The 15248-nt window shown below is 33.3% G+C and overlaps 1 protein-coding gene across 9 annotated transcripts in view; it reads right to left on the bottom strand.

Annotated features, from left to right (window-relative positions):
* Window positions 1-14750, bottom strand: part of LOC127855949 (glycoprotein-N-acetylgalactosamine 3-beta-galactosyltransferase 1-like) — a 40503-nt gene extending 25753 nt beyond the window's left edge. The window contains exon 1 of one of the 9 annotated variants that reach the window (XM_052391879.1): window positions 14717-14750. In XM_052391879.1, the coding sequence (XP_052247839.1) occupies window positions 14717-14735 (19 nt within the window). In that variant the 5' untranslated portion in view covers window positions 14736-14750. Of the gene's footprint in view, window positions 1-1313; window positions 1339-2643; window positions 2699-8039; window positions 8598-11988; window positions 11996-12330; window positions 12414-14716 lie in introns of those variants that run through there. The other 8 variants (XM_052391886.1, XM_052391887.1, XM_052391883.1 and 5 more) reach the window with 8 other exon arrangements.
* Between the last annotated feature and the right edge of the window lie 498 nt (window positions 14751-15248).

Raw genomic sequence — 15248 nt, 5'->3', positions numbered from 1 at the left:
AGCGCAATAACTCTTATTTCAGAAAGCGACGGGTTATGGTTCTTGTACATGGCACCTCTCCTCAGCTATATTTATACACCCATAAAGTTTCATGTTGAATACTTATATTGAGTTTCTGAGATAGAGCACTGACAAGTTTGTGAGTGACTGCACTGACAGACAGACCAACGGTACGTTTAAGTATATTTAGCGTACCCGGGGTACATTAAAGTATACTTAAGAGTACACGGGGTACTTTAAAGCATTACCCGAGCTGAAGTGACAATTGCCAATCAAGCTTATTGACATATTAAATAAATGATGATAGTGGTAACTATGATTGTATGAAATATAATAAAATAGTTTTCCTGAATTGAGTGTACATGTGAATTAGCTAAAATAATGATAAAAACACCGATTGGGATTATATATTTCTGGAACTGAATTTGGTTCATAATAAGTTTTTAACTTTTTTAAGCTAAAATAATATATATATATTATATAATCTGAAAATATTTTCTTCAATCAATGTGATATCTTTGTATTAAATAAGTGCAACACTCATGACTGTAAATTAGGCATTACTATATTTCTTTACAACGTAATGCATGTACATCATCGATATATATAACATTTAAAACGAAAATCGTTTTAAAATTCAAATGTTTGCATTGTGTTAGAACTACTGTTTCGATATCTTTGTTGTGAATAATGTGTTAAGGTTCAACGTCCGAAAAAAGATGTCCGAAAATAACTGCAAGCTGTAAAAACGCGAAATTAAGTTGAATTGAAACAACAATGCGTTAAATATTATTTTTCATCAATCTGACATTTTTCACGGCGACTGATCGGAGCAATATCACGGAGGTACTGTGAAATCGTCAGATCTCACGATCTGACAATATTGACGCTACACCGGTCTATTTCGTTTCCGTAGAGATAGCTAATGTCGTCCGTTTGTAAGCTCAAATTTGATTGGCCGACGGGTTCAATGGTTTATTCTAAAAATAAATGCTGCTCGAGCAGCATATTGCTGCTCGAGCAGGAATTTTGCTGCTCGAGCAGCATTTAAATGCTGCTCGACCAGTAAATTGCTGCTCGAGCAGCAATATGCTGCTCGAGCAGCATTTAAATGCTGCTCGAGCTGCATTTTTTTCTGCTCGAGCAGAAGTTAAAGTTTCGACCCCTTTGGTGCGCCATAGGTCTGAAGCTACGCTGGCCGCATTTGAAATAAAAACGATTTTCATATGACGCGACTTCATCAAAACATATTGATAATGAATAAATAAATATATAAATAAATAAATAAATAAATAAATAAATAAATTCCTTACGTGAACAGAATAATCACTATGTAATGTTCTCACGAAACATGCACACGACCTGTGTATATGTAACCTGAAATACGTGTTATTTTAAATCATTAATCAAAACTAGTTGGTATGCGGAAATTAAACAACGGTATTTACAGAAAATTTAATGATATAATCAAAGCCCTGAAATCAATAGAGTTGTTCGCTATTGCAGAATCTTAGACGCAACTCCTTTTCAAAATTAGGTTAAATCTTTTTCGGCAAGTTTAAAATAAAAACATCCCATTCAAATTTATAAACAATGTTGCTTAAAGTGGGTATGCACGATTTTGTCAAATATTTATGAATTTATATAAAATGTGTAAACAAAACTTATAAAACATCTATTTCAATATAAATTAAACTAAAAGTTAAGAAGAACATGTGTCGAAAAATGCGAAATAAGCCAGATATTTAATTCTGAAATCGAAAATGTCTGTACAGTCGAATTCGCCAGTATGTATATCATGCATATACGATGTAAACCTAAATTTGGTTTTACGGATCATTTTAATTTCCTGCAACGATATATATTCATACGTCACAATCGGCTCGGGGCGCCAATTTGTCTTTGCGGCATTTTATGAAATTCGTATTTAATGTATTTTTTTGCCTTTTTTATGTTATTGTAACATATTTTTATAAATATATTACATTTTAACACATATCAGAATCGTGCATACCCACTTTAACTCACAGGTCGAGATGTGTGTGCACTGTTTATTATCCTATTTATGTTATAGAGATAACTTAGACGAAATAACAACAGCACGTCCTTTAAAGACGTTCTGAAAGCATAGAAAATATGATGAAAATATATAATGAGAACCACTTAATATAAAATAAAATTTTCATTCACCATCATATTAAATGACTATTGTTGGAATATCGAAAACCTATCACACTAAGAATATAATTTCGTGAGGAAATTCCTATACGAAACTTTTTAAGCACCATATTCAAATTCCAAATGTACAACAAGACCTTAAATGACCTTTACATAAAGCCAGCAGACACCGATACATACATTCGAATATTTCATAGGCTGATTAGAGAAAAATTCTTTGAGCTTCGGCTACATCACTGTATAAAGCGTAAAGGATGTAACACTGTTCAGAGTAAGGAATTCCGGACTACTGTCTGCATGTTCAAACGACACATAGACACAAATTGTGGACCATTTACAATAACGAGTTAAAATTCATCTTGCAGAATTTCAGGGTCTGTAATCGGTCAATAAATGGTCAGTGGAAGACATAATTGACTATCGATAAACACAGTTTTGCTTTCAAGATGAGAAAACAAACATTACCGAATAGTATAGGGTCACGATAAGAGGGAAATCGTGTCATTATATAACCACCAATGTTTGCCGTACTAGGTCAGCAAGTCTGGAAATCGTTTCATAACGCCTGAAAAGGATACCCTAATATGCCAAATTTGCTATTTTTACTATTTTTAATTCAATTTTAAAATATTGAATTAAAATATCTCCTGACCAGACAGAGATGCACAGGCTGCATTTTGTATCGAAAAGCATTGTGCTTATATGTGCCTTTTACAATGCACCATGAGATTATTAAAGACCCGCATCATGCTAAAATGGGTCTTATGCCATATGCGCCCATCATAGCTATAGCCATCCAGCCTGCGCATCTTGCAGTCAGGTCAGGAGATACATAATGAGACCATAATACATTAAGTGATTTTTATAGCGGACAACATTGTCTCTGAGCAGACTGCGCAAATGTGCAGGCTAAGCTTGAGCTACGCTGGCCGGAACGCCATAAGACCCATTTTTGCATGACGCGGCTATGAAAGTGCGATTTGAATGTTTCGAAAGAATACTACGTGTACAATAAATATTAATATACGATATGTGTCATGCTGAAGAAAGAAAACTGCGTGTTAAGCAAATACTAATATACGGTATTATTTGATGGTGAAGAAAGAAAACTGCGTGTTTTTAATAAAATATTAATAACGATATACTTTGATGGTGAAGAAAGACATTCATACGGGGAATATGCTAAATTGTGAAATAAACACACAATAGTTTAACCTTTTTATAGTTAATTATTTAGAAACGTAAATTTTCAAACTTTATTTTGAAGTCAGCATTAACGCCGAATATTTTTTCAAAAGATATTTCTTTTTATATTTATTAGTGTTTTATATTCGGATATTATTTTAGCAAGTATAATCAGGGATCTATTTTTTGTTTGTATAGGTCCCTGGTATAATGCATTTTTGTACTTGTCTATAGTATACCTGTAGTTATTGATGAACTCATATGCAACGTTTTATAAATTGAGAACTGTGGATATAAACAAACTTTACCTTATTCTGTTGCGTTCTTATCACCGGTGTTATTGAGAACACAATATCGTTTCCAAGACATATCAGATTTAACCCCGCTGTACTAGCAAGCACTATCAACGAAATTGCGCAACAGAGGGGTTATAGTGTATTGGACTCTCCATATCTTTTGTTGATCAGCAGTAGTTTTATTTTCCCTTATGCATTAATAGCCTCAGAATTCGAATGAACTGTGCTGCGCAAAAAACCACGTGCACAATACGCAGCAAAACGTGGACTATTTTAATCATTCATAAACATTCTCTTCCGCGACCCGTATAATTCAAAACTTGTTGAATGGTGTTTTCTATATACGCTCCGTACAAAAATATTCCATTAAACACGATATTATTTGTCCATTTGTGAATGAATATAGTGGAAGAACTGAAACCTCTTACATAATTAGTGAACTCTTTTTGGGCGCAAGATGCGGCAGTTATCAGGCTTTTTGTAGTTAGGAAATCTGGCTAGCAAAACGTGGTATTAATCTTAGTTGTTCGCAAGCGACGACTAAAAAATGCCATGTGGGTAATATGGACTACCTTATACGTATTCATACATGTTGGTATGTCCAATTGTTCTGAATAGCAAACAACAAACTTTGTCAAGATCTTCTTAGACGTTTAACAGGGTCATTTTTTTCTAAATTGCAGGTCAGAGAGTGACCCATGGTTAGTGACACAGCATAGTGCCAAAAAAGACAAATTGATATATTTTAATTGATTATTTGGAGAAGATATGAGGATATTGAGTTGGTGCATTCAAAAGTTTGGCCTGAATACGATTAAATCAGACCTTCAGCGTTTATCATATATATTAAATTATAATTTATATAACATAGTTCATGTTTCATCTATAGCTGGGCCTGGAGGTAAGTTACATTGGTTTCAAAAAAACCTTTCAGCAAGGCAAAATGCCTTTAATCTTACTAACGTGATTGAGCAGAAACGGTTTTTCGTTTTATTTTTAGTGACACTGACCTTAACTTTTATCTTACTGGTCCCCAATGCAATCCACATGACAGCAATGCAATCACAATCAGCAATATTTTCCATCACAACTCAAGTTATTCAGTTGAAACTGTTTTATCTCTATTGTTTATTAACAGTCTTAACCTTACCGGCAATCCCAAGCATTGTCTGTAGATAAGCTAACACCACATATAATTCCCGTGTGTGTAACCCCTTCGAAACTTAAGTTATTGAGCGCAAACCTTCTTTTTCTTAGATTTGTTTTTGTCCTTTCAATGTCAAAATGCAATCAACAGCAAGGTCTCCATTTTAACAACATACGCACACCAGTTGAATACAATTCCTCATTCCAAACCTACTAAGTTATAAAACATAACGTTTTAATATTTTATAAACATTGGCCTTCACCTTGACCCGACTTACCCAAACTAGGTCTCTATTCAAGCTTGTTTCTGTCAAAGGGTCACCATGGTTTTTTGATGCAACCTAAATTATTGACCAAGTATCACCTCTAAGACAGCATTTAGTTTGAACATTTTGGAGCATTAACGGTCCATTAATCATATTTGCCTCTTGTGTTCCAATCAGTAATCGAGTCCGATCGGGATATTATATTATGCCATTCTCATTCTTGCAAAGTTTCATGGTGATTGAATTAAAACTCTAAAACTCTTAAGATCTCGTGAATGGAAATCGTTTTTACGTCCCTAGCTGCACGCCCGCCATTGATGTTTCCATACTTCCCCAGGTACAGAGATATGTATGTGTTGCATGAAAACCTAACGTTGATTGTCACGAAAACCTTAAACGGATTGTTTCGATCGGGATATTATATTATGCCATTCTCATTCTTGCAAAGTTTCATGGTGATTGAATTAAAACTCTAAAACTCTTAAGATCTCGTGAATGGAAATCGTTTTTACGTCCCTAGCTGCACGCCCGCCATTGATGTTTCCATACTTCCCCAGGTACAGAGATATGTATGTGTTGCATGAAAACCTAATGTTGATTGTCACGAAAACCTTAAACGGATTGTTTCAGTTTATAGGGGCCGGGGGGGGGGGGAATCCTGCTAAAAGGCTGGTCTTACTCATAGATCTTGGTAGATTATCGATAATTAAGAACCTCAACATGTTTGTAAAGTTTTATTTCAAAACAAGGCATTATTCTGCTAAATTGCAAAGCAGAGTTATGGGCCGTAGTAAGTGACCCCACATGATGATCCCAAAGACATGTGTGTCGTTCGATTAAATGCATAAAGTAATATCATGGATATTTATTTGTTACACGCAAACATTATACCAAATCTCATCTGCAAGTAAACCTTAACCGGAATTGTATAGGTTTAAAATGAAGCCATAGTCCTGCTTAAACGCTGGTTACAGCTAAACTTTATGGTCAAACAGTGAATATTAAGATCCTAAACACATATGTGAAGTTTTATTTCAATGTATGTAGTTGAAGTATATGTTACATAGAGAGTTGGGGTAGTTGAATGCTGTTTAACCCCAATGTACTAAGTACAAAAAGGGGCATAATTGCGCTAAGTGGGATTTATGACACTTCGACAATGACCTACGTTAACCCCGTACATAAGTGGGATTAATGTGAAATACTAGTTTTGTGTATAAAAACGGATTTTTGTGTATATTTGACTATTGTGTTCCAAGTAACAAATCTAACTTATAAAGATATAGATAAAGGTATGATTATATCATTTAATGTCGTTGTGTTTTTATTTTTGCATTTCAGCTGTATTTTTACACATGACCGATGAAATATTAAGAATTTAGTAGTAAATATCTAAATTGCATTTGTCAATAAGCATTTGTTACTTAACATTTAGTATTAATTAAAGTAAATAGTTGGAATTAAGTCCAGCGCAGATTGTTATACACGATCAATAACACTGAAGTAAACATTCAATTCAGTGAACGTAGAGCTCTAAATCCGTGAAAACTTGTTGACGTAGCATTATAACCAAGATGATTACCTAATCCCACCGACCCCAAATTACCCATCATTATGTTCTGTTCAATGTTCAATACCTTGTATACAATCAATACTTACGGGTAGTTTGCATTCAAATAATTTTTTTTCATGTCAATATAATCATAGAATATTCGACCGAACACATGTCAACCCAATCCACGAATATAAGTGACTTGAGTGTAATGGTAGGGTTAATGATTTACTGGCCGAATGTGGCTAGATTTTAATAACATTATAAGTGCTATTTCCATAAGTTTTATAATCAATACGAATCAATACGACCCAAACGTTGTCTTTTATCGTATTGTATTGATTTGATTACGCGCCTAAAATCGTTTTACAGTCGAGAAGAAAATATACAAGAAAAACAAAGTTCAGTAACGTGTTCGTTTTGAATAAGTGAAATTATGTTATTGGAGATCAAACTGTTATTAACATACGTGAACATACATTTTAAACATGTTAAAATGTCTCCAAGTATTTTTTACAAAACAAAAGAAAAACTCCATATTCCATTGTTTCGCGTGCCAATTCGAAGAAATTGCATTTTCGGTATAGATCTACTTGATTAATGTTGTTTCACACTATTTTTTAAACTTCTATTTTTTGACAAAAATAAAAAAATGGTATTTAAACAATCTGTGAACTAGTCCATTTAACGCGATATAGAGCTCATTTATCATTATTTAACATATGCAGATTTTGCCATGTATAAAAAGTAACTCAATTTTGTCGACCAGAGTGCCATTAATAGTAATTATACGAAAACATTGATGTATATTCACAAAGCTATACAAATAACAATTTAGCATTCTTTTTAAACCATCAAATCTATCAAGTAAGTGACCAGTTCTCTTTTAGTCAAGTGTTACTTTCATGGGGTAAATAATCAACATTCATTTCGTATTTGTTATAATTTAAGTATAAATTGATGATTTTACCAACGGAAAAATCGAATATATATACTGCTTTAAAGGTAAATATTTACATTAAGTGATTTTTCTTAGGGGACTTCAATACCACTCGATCGATCGCCACTCTTTTCAATAAAAGCTTAACGGTTTAGAAGTGTTCATACACCGGTTACAAAATCCAATAGTTTTACTTTAAAGCAATCCTTTATTCATGAAATATGCAAACTATTGACGCACAAAGAGCGGCTCTGATATGTTACCTGTTGCAATCGATATCATTATCAGGTCTTATCTTTAATGTGTAAGTTCTAGTTTTGTCGTCATATTGATGTTGACATGTTAGTAACTTACATTTATGTAACTTAATTATAAGTACATTTACTTAAAGGCGTGATTATGTATAAGAAAATTATCTTAATGCATATTCGTATATATACATAACTGTATAATCGTAAATGTAAACGTTCACTTACTTGCTTTTATCTATGTAAAATCCTTTAGTATAGTCCAATTAAAAGAATGTATAAAACAATTCATTGTTTCAAATATACCCACAAGCCCTCGATGAATGAAATGAGACCATACGCAATACACGGTCTTCGAAAGCTCTACTAGCCTGTGGTTTAAAGAAAAACAATACCCGTGGTACACAATGAAAGCGTTAACAATCTACAATGAATAAACGTGAATCATAAACCTTCCGGTTGAAGTGTATCCGTCTAAGTGTATCTACATTAACCACATTTCAGTTATGCTGTGTTCACTTAGAAAATGTCTCACTTTCTGCTTTCAGTTTAAGTTATAAATAAACTCACTTTAAGATATCTGCGGTTTATCTGATGAGAAACAAACACTCACACTGGTATAGTAGGCAGAGGTCAAGAGTTGCGTAGCTCCTTCGTTTCGATCAAAAACTGAAAACGTTTGTCAAATATGGGTCAACTATGATAAATCTTATCTGATAGTTGCTAAAGCGACAGAGTAACCAGTTTTCGTTGCATACATTCTTTCAACGTCATATGTACATTTTAAAGAAACAGGTTGTCTTGTTATAGAGAAAATTTGATTAAATTCAAAGTGTCGCTTATATGTGTCGCTAAGGGTCAATTTTTCGATAACAAGATATGTAACATTCAATTGACATGACGCCGCCTGTCAATCAAGTTCTTATCTAAGAACTGATCTACCAATCAGCGATCGATTAATCGGGCGCGTAAGTTAGCAACGAACTGTCCGCCATTTTCTAGACAAGCTATGTATAGGTTCACTTTTACTTTAGCGAGTTTCTTTTGTTTTCCTCTTTAAAAAAGTAGATTAAAAATGGTTAAACGGTGTCGATGGGGACTATGTAACTCGGACAATCGATATCCTGAAAGATTAGTTGGTGACATTTAATTTATATCGTTTCCAAAGCCGAAAAGAGATCTTGAGAAGTGTAAGAGATGTATAAATGCATGCGGTCGTCACCACGAACAACTGAACGTCAACACTGTCAAAGACAATTATAATATATTTTTATCGGATATACTAGCAGATTTAAATAGTTTATGTTATCGATCTGTTTATCACATAATATTTCACGTTTAAAAAAATAGTTTTATCATTAATATTCAGAAGCGAGGTTCATCTGCATTACTTAAAGAGAAATAAAACCAAGGATGAAGCCTAATTTGTGCTTTGTTTTATTACTCTTATAGTAATGCACTTTATTGCCATTATACATGTTATTAGAAGGTGACACGTGATATATTATATTAATAACGGTATCTACACATGTGCAGACATGTGATGTCACCAATGAACGCTTTTAATCCACCTTTGAGATCGAATGCCTAGTTCTTATTTTTTCAACGAGTTTCGTTTGATTTGTTCGAAAAAAAAAGCGGAAATGAAATAAGGCAAAAATGGTGTAAATAGGTTTTATGTAACTCTGACAATCGGTATCCATAAGTTAGATTAATTAGATATATACCATTTAAAACGCGGAAATGCGGTCTTGACAAGAGCAAGTGGAAGCTTCAATGTGTAGAATTACCGAGATCACCCTTATGGAGCATTTATTTATTTAAAAAATAATAGAGAAGATTGGTACCAACTTTGCGTAAATCCCCGTTATAAATCGAGTTGTGTGTGTGTCAGAAACAAGTGAAAACGATTATATGTTTCTATTTTAATAGAATCGAATCGCTAAATGCCACATAATAAGATTTATTATTACTGATATAACCAAAAAATGCCGAACTTGGGAGAAGTCGGTACCTGCGCCAGCGTCTGATACAGGTAGCTTCACTGAATTCCCCTTCATACAGCGCTACTTTATATATGACAATGACCAAACTTATTGTGCTGTCTTGCACTTTCAATTATAGTGATTGATAAATGTCCCATAAGCAATGTTTGATATTATTAATATCACTTTTATACGTAATAACATGTGGGATTTTGTTACACTCGGTGCCAGAAAGCGTGTAAAACTTCACCGAAATCCCAGTTTAAAGCGCTATTTCGTGTCAAATACACGAGTGGAAATGTTTCGTAAATAACATGGGTAAATGCCGTTGAAGAAGTGTTAATTTATTGGTAATACCAACATCACACGTAATAACAGGTTCGATTTCGGTCAGCGCGCAAGCGTTTGAGAGCGTTATTCATGTACCGAAAAACCCGTTATAATTAGCTGATGTTCTCTATAAACATATATTTTTTGCATTCGCAGAATAACTAAATGACACAAGACAAGTGTCAAATGGTGTCAAAAAGTCCATAAAAATAATCCGGAATATCGCGTTAATCTACATGCAGTATATAGGCAATGAAGCCATTTTGGTGTTAGCTTGTCTAGGTTTGCTACCCGCTGAGCCACGTGATTAAGTGGGCGGAGCGATCATAGATAAGGCGTCATGTCAATTATATTTGTGCTTGCCTTCTACATAGTTTTTGTACGACTGATAGACATGGCGCATGTAAAAATTCAAAGCGCTGACGACGTTTCAGTTGTTCGCTTTAATGTAGTGAGCGGGATCGGTAGCGCCGCACTTAGTTTTAAATCCAATTTCGGTACTAAGACAAAAATGCGTTCGCTTTTTTTTATCTAAACCAGGGTGCGGTGATAAATGACGTGTATCGATATGACGATAAGTTTTCGGACGCTTTTTTAACATAAAAAATAATATTTTACTTAAACTTTTTACTTACAGTAACAAATTACAACACAAACATTATTACATACGAACTCTATATATGAACTTTTATTAATAAAACCTCGTTCTTAATGTGCTTATTACTATATTTGGTAAAATGTTAAGACTGCCCCTCACGGAAATAGAATGTTGTTATAATATTGACGCATAGGATGATTGTGTGACCTTTGATACTTGCATATCTTTATTAATATGCCATAAATCTGCAGAATATAATATACTTTTTCACGTATGGATGAAATTCGTTTTGGTTATTTTGATTATGCTATGAATAAATTTGGTTTAAATTATTGGGCTAAATATTTTCTTGAACTGTCAATAGCTAACCACTTTGTTGTAAACATAAATTATTTCCCCGATTTCTATTTATGAACAAGTAACTTTATATTCTTCGTATATATTTAAACAGGAACTCACTTGCACATCGGCCTCAAATATAACAATAGAAGTATTTCACAATTCCTTGATTCTAAACGAAGTAACTATTACAGACATATCATGTTTAGCAATATGGATTGAACTACATTTCGTCAATGCTATAAGTTGAATAAATCCAGGCATCACTTCGAATATTGCGATCGATTGTGCCTGGCGAACTGGGTAGCATACTATCCAACTACAAGGTAATTTAATCGATTTACTGTTGCTAGGAAGTACTTAATTCGTAAAACATCTCCAATATGTAAACATACATAAACATAAGCACGGATTCAAAATTCTCAGCACAATAGCAAATCGACATTATATTATTATTTAATTGCATATTGAAGATAAAACAAAATTGGATTTGATCCTCTAAAATATTACTATCATTATCATATTGCAGTTTAAGTCCCTTTAACGCGAAAAAGAGCGTGTTTAACAATTGAATTGAAGATTTTGCCATGCATAAAAAGTAACTCAATATATATAAGTATACTTTAAATCCGTCCTTAATCAGTGATAAAACAGTTTACCTATTGACGCACAAAAAGGCGGCTCCGATATATGTTACCTGTTGCAATCGATTTCATTATTGGGTCTTATATTGTGTAAGATCTAGTTTTGTCGTCATATTAAGGTTGACATGTCAGTAACTACCATTTATGTTACATAAATTAAAGTACATATACTTAAACGTGTGAAAATGTAATACATTCGTACGTAATAAATATTCTCACGACCACGAATATGTTTTTGACATATACGCAACTGTATAATCATATATGTAATGCTCACTTACTTGCTTTTGATCTGTAATGTCCTGTAGTATAGTCCAATTAAAAGAATGTATCATTGTTTCAAAATATACTCTTATACACAAGCCCTCAAGGAATTAAATGAAACCATACGCTTTACACGGTCTTCACAAGCTCTACTAGCCTTTGGTTTAAAGAAAACAATACCTATCGTGGTAAACAATATAAGCGTTAACAATTGACAATCAAAACTATGTGAATCATGAAACTTCCGGTTGAAGTATATCCGTCTAAGTGTATCTACAATAACCAAATTTCAGTTTTGCTTTGTACACTTATAACGTGCATTAGAAACTGCTTTCAGTTGAAGTTATAAATAAACTCACTTTAGATATCTGCGGTTTATCTGATGAGAACCAAACGCACAACCACACGGATATGGTAGGCCAAAGACCTATAGATATCAATAGGTCTTTGGGTAGGCAGAGGTCAATTGTGATAAATCTTATCTGTTAGTTGCTAAAGCGACATCGTAACCAGCTTTCGTTGCATAAATTATTTCAACGCAATGTGTACATTTTAAACTAAAAGGTTGTCTTGTTATAGAGAAAAGATGTGTAAATTAAAAAAGTCAATTTTTCGATAAAAAGATATGTAGCATTCAATTCTATGTATGCTTGCCTTCTACATAACTTTTGTAGGGCTGATTGACATAGCGCATGTAACAATTCAAAGCGCTGACGACGGTTCAGTTGTTCGCTTTAATGTAATGAGCGGGATCGGTAGTACCGCACTTTGTTGTAAATCCAACGTCGGTATAGTGCTTTTTGATCAACAACCGAGTCCTGTGATGATTGACATGTACCGTTATGGCGATACGTTTTCTGATGCTTAAAAAAATTGAAGAATGAGTATTTTAATTTAACTTACATCCTTAATGTAGCAAATTAAAACACAAACATTATTAAACACGAACTCTATATATGAACTATTATTTATAAGACCTTGTTCTAAATGTGCTTTTACTATATTTGGTAAACGGTGTCGGACTGCACCTTAATAAAGAATATAATGTTGTAATATTATTGACGTATAGGCTGATTGTGTGACCTTTGATACTTTCACATCTTTATTAATACGCCATAAATCTGCAAAATATAATATACATTCATTTTTGGATGAAACTTGTTTTGGTTATTGTGATTATGCTATGAATATTTTTTGTTTATATTACTGGGCTAAATATTTTCTTGGACTGTTAATAGCTTACCAATTTGTTGTAAATATAGATTATTTCCCGGATTTTTATTTATGAACCAGTAACTTTTTGTTTTTCGTATTTGTTTTATCAGGAACTCACTTGCACGACGGCCTCAAATATAGCAAAAGAAGTATTTCACAATGTATCGATTTTAAACAAAGTAACTATTACAAACATGTCATGTTAAGCAATATGGGTTGAACTACATTTAGTAAATGCTATAAGTTATATAAATCAAGGCATCTCATCGAATATTGTGATTGATTGTGCCTTGCGAACTGGCAATCTCTTGCACGACGGTTACATTACATTCACCTCTGTGTTGGGCTCAGAACGGACTATTGTTATGAAAGCGTCTCATTTATGTCATGATCATTCCAAGCGTTCATCATTGAGGTTACAAAATACTGAACAATCTCTTGCACGACGGTTACATTGCATTCACTGCATTAAAGAAAACCATCGCATACCATGATATCTTATATCAGTCTTAATTCATTATTATTAAATTGATATGGTTTTTTTATGTTAAGAAACCAACATACATACACACGTCGAAGCAATTCCTAACGTCACTCAAAAAAATATGTTCAATTGTTTACATTTGTGAAGTGCGTGGAATGATTCCATCTGCGTAAATGGGCAATAAATTAGTTCCAAAGAGTTGCATTAAAACTCGCAAGTTTTTGCACGATTTATCGTACATTTAAAAGTCATATTTCTTAATTTAATGCATGCGATCTTAAATATCCAATCAAATATACGTTGAATGCGTTTGTTCGGTTTTATCTATTTTATAGATAAAATGGAGGGCTGAGCCTTTCGCAGAGTTGTATGTGAGAGCAAGGAACGACAGCTCTGCGTGGAGATTGGCGAACTGGGTGGCATGCTATCCAACTAAAAGGTAATCTAATCGATTAACTGTGGCTAGTAAGTACTCTATTCGTACAACATCTCCAATATGTAAACATAAATAAACGTGAGCACGGATTCAAAATTCTCAGCACGAAAACAAACAGACATTATATTATTATTTAATTGCATATTATAGATAAAACAAAAATGGATATGATCCCTTTAAATTATGGGCTGTTAAAGTTGAAGTACAATTACAGCTGTATATGGTTTACAAATTAATCAAGTAGTATGTAATATTAATTACTCCATTCACTCAAATCACTCTTTTATTTACATTTGAACGGTTCAATCAGTGAATCGGTTTCAGGGCAGATGAGCCACGGATGTTACATTACACAATGTTCCAAAAACATTTGAATTTAGTATTCTGTATATGTTGTGTTTAAGATACAATCAATATTAAGCAATACATTGAGAATAATAATATATATTTACTATATTACAAGATCTCATTTGTAACGTTTAAATATCTGACAAAATATATAGAATCATTTTAAATAAGTAGTACAGAATCAGTATATAATTCGGTAAGAATATATGCTGAAATAGTATATATCAAGAAATAAAAAAAAACATCAAGGTGTTATCCAAACCTGCAGAAATTCGGCTCATATCACGATAGTCCCCCTTGTATACATTTGAAAGAAGGAAATTATTTTATTTATTTTTTCTTGGTTCTATGCCATACTTATCATCAGCTATTGTTAAACACGTACACAGGTTATATTTCGTAACAGCGTTAATAGTTTAAAGGTTCGTAATATTCTGAATATTTTAAGCATATATCCGTTCACAAAATGTCTTTGTTTGTGATGTTGAATAGTTTCTGGGATCGGACCTGCTCCACGAGTGGGTTGTTTGCACTACATTAACTCCGGCATTCGTCTGTCATACCAACGCAATTATCGTGATATTCAAAAGGCAAGCACATCTTGCCGATAAATAATTTAGACATCACTGTAGCGTCATTAAATGTTGCATCGCCGTTATATGTCGCAGGCTGCGAGATTTGTCGCAACGTTGACGATAAATGTCGCAAGGACCGATATATGTCGCAAATCCTACTGACGATAATTATATGTCTTAACTAAAACGATAAACGTGGCAAAAATTTGACTGCCGATA

This window comes from Dreissena polymorpha, chromosome 13 (genome assembly GCF_020536995.1).
Source record: "Dreissena polymorpha isolate Duluth1 chromosome 13, UMN_Dpol_1.0, whole genome shotgun sequence".
NCBI classification, from domain to species: domain Eukaryota; kingdom Metazoa; phylum Mollusca; class Bivalvia; order Myida; family Dreissenidae; genus Dreissena; species Dreissena polymorpha.
The sequence above is the reverse complement of the archived record's forward strand: the minus strand, read 5'-3'. Positions and strand labels throughout refer to the sequence as shown.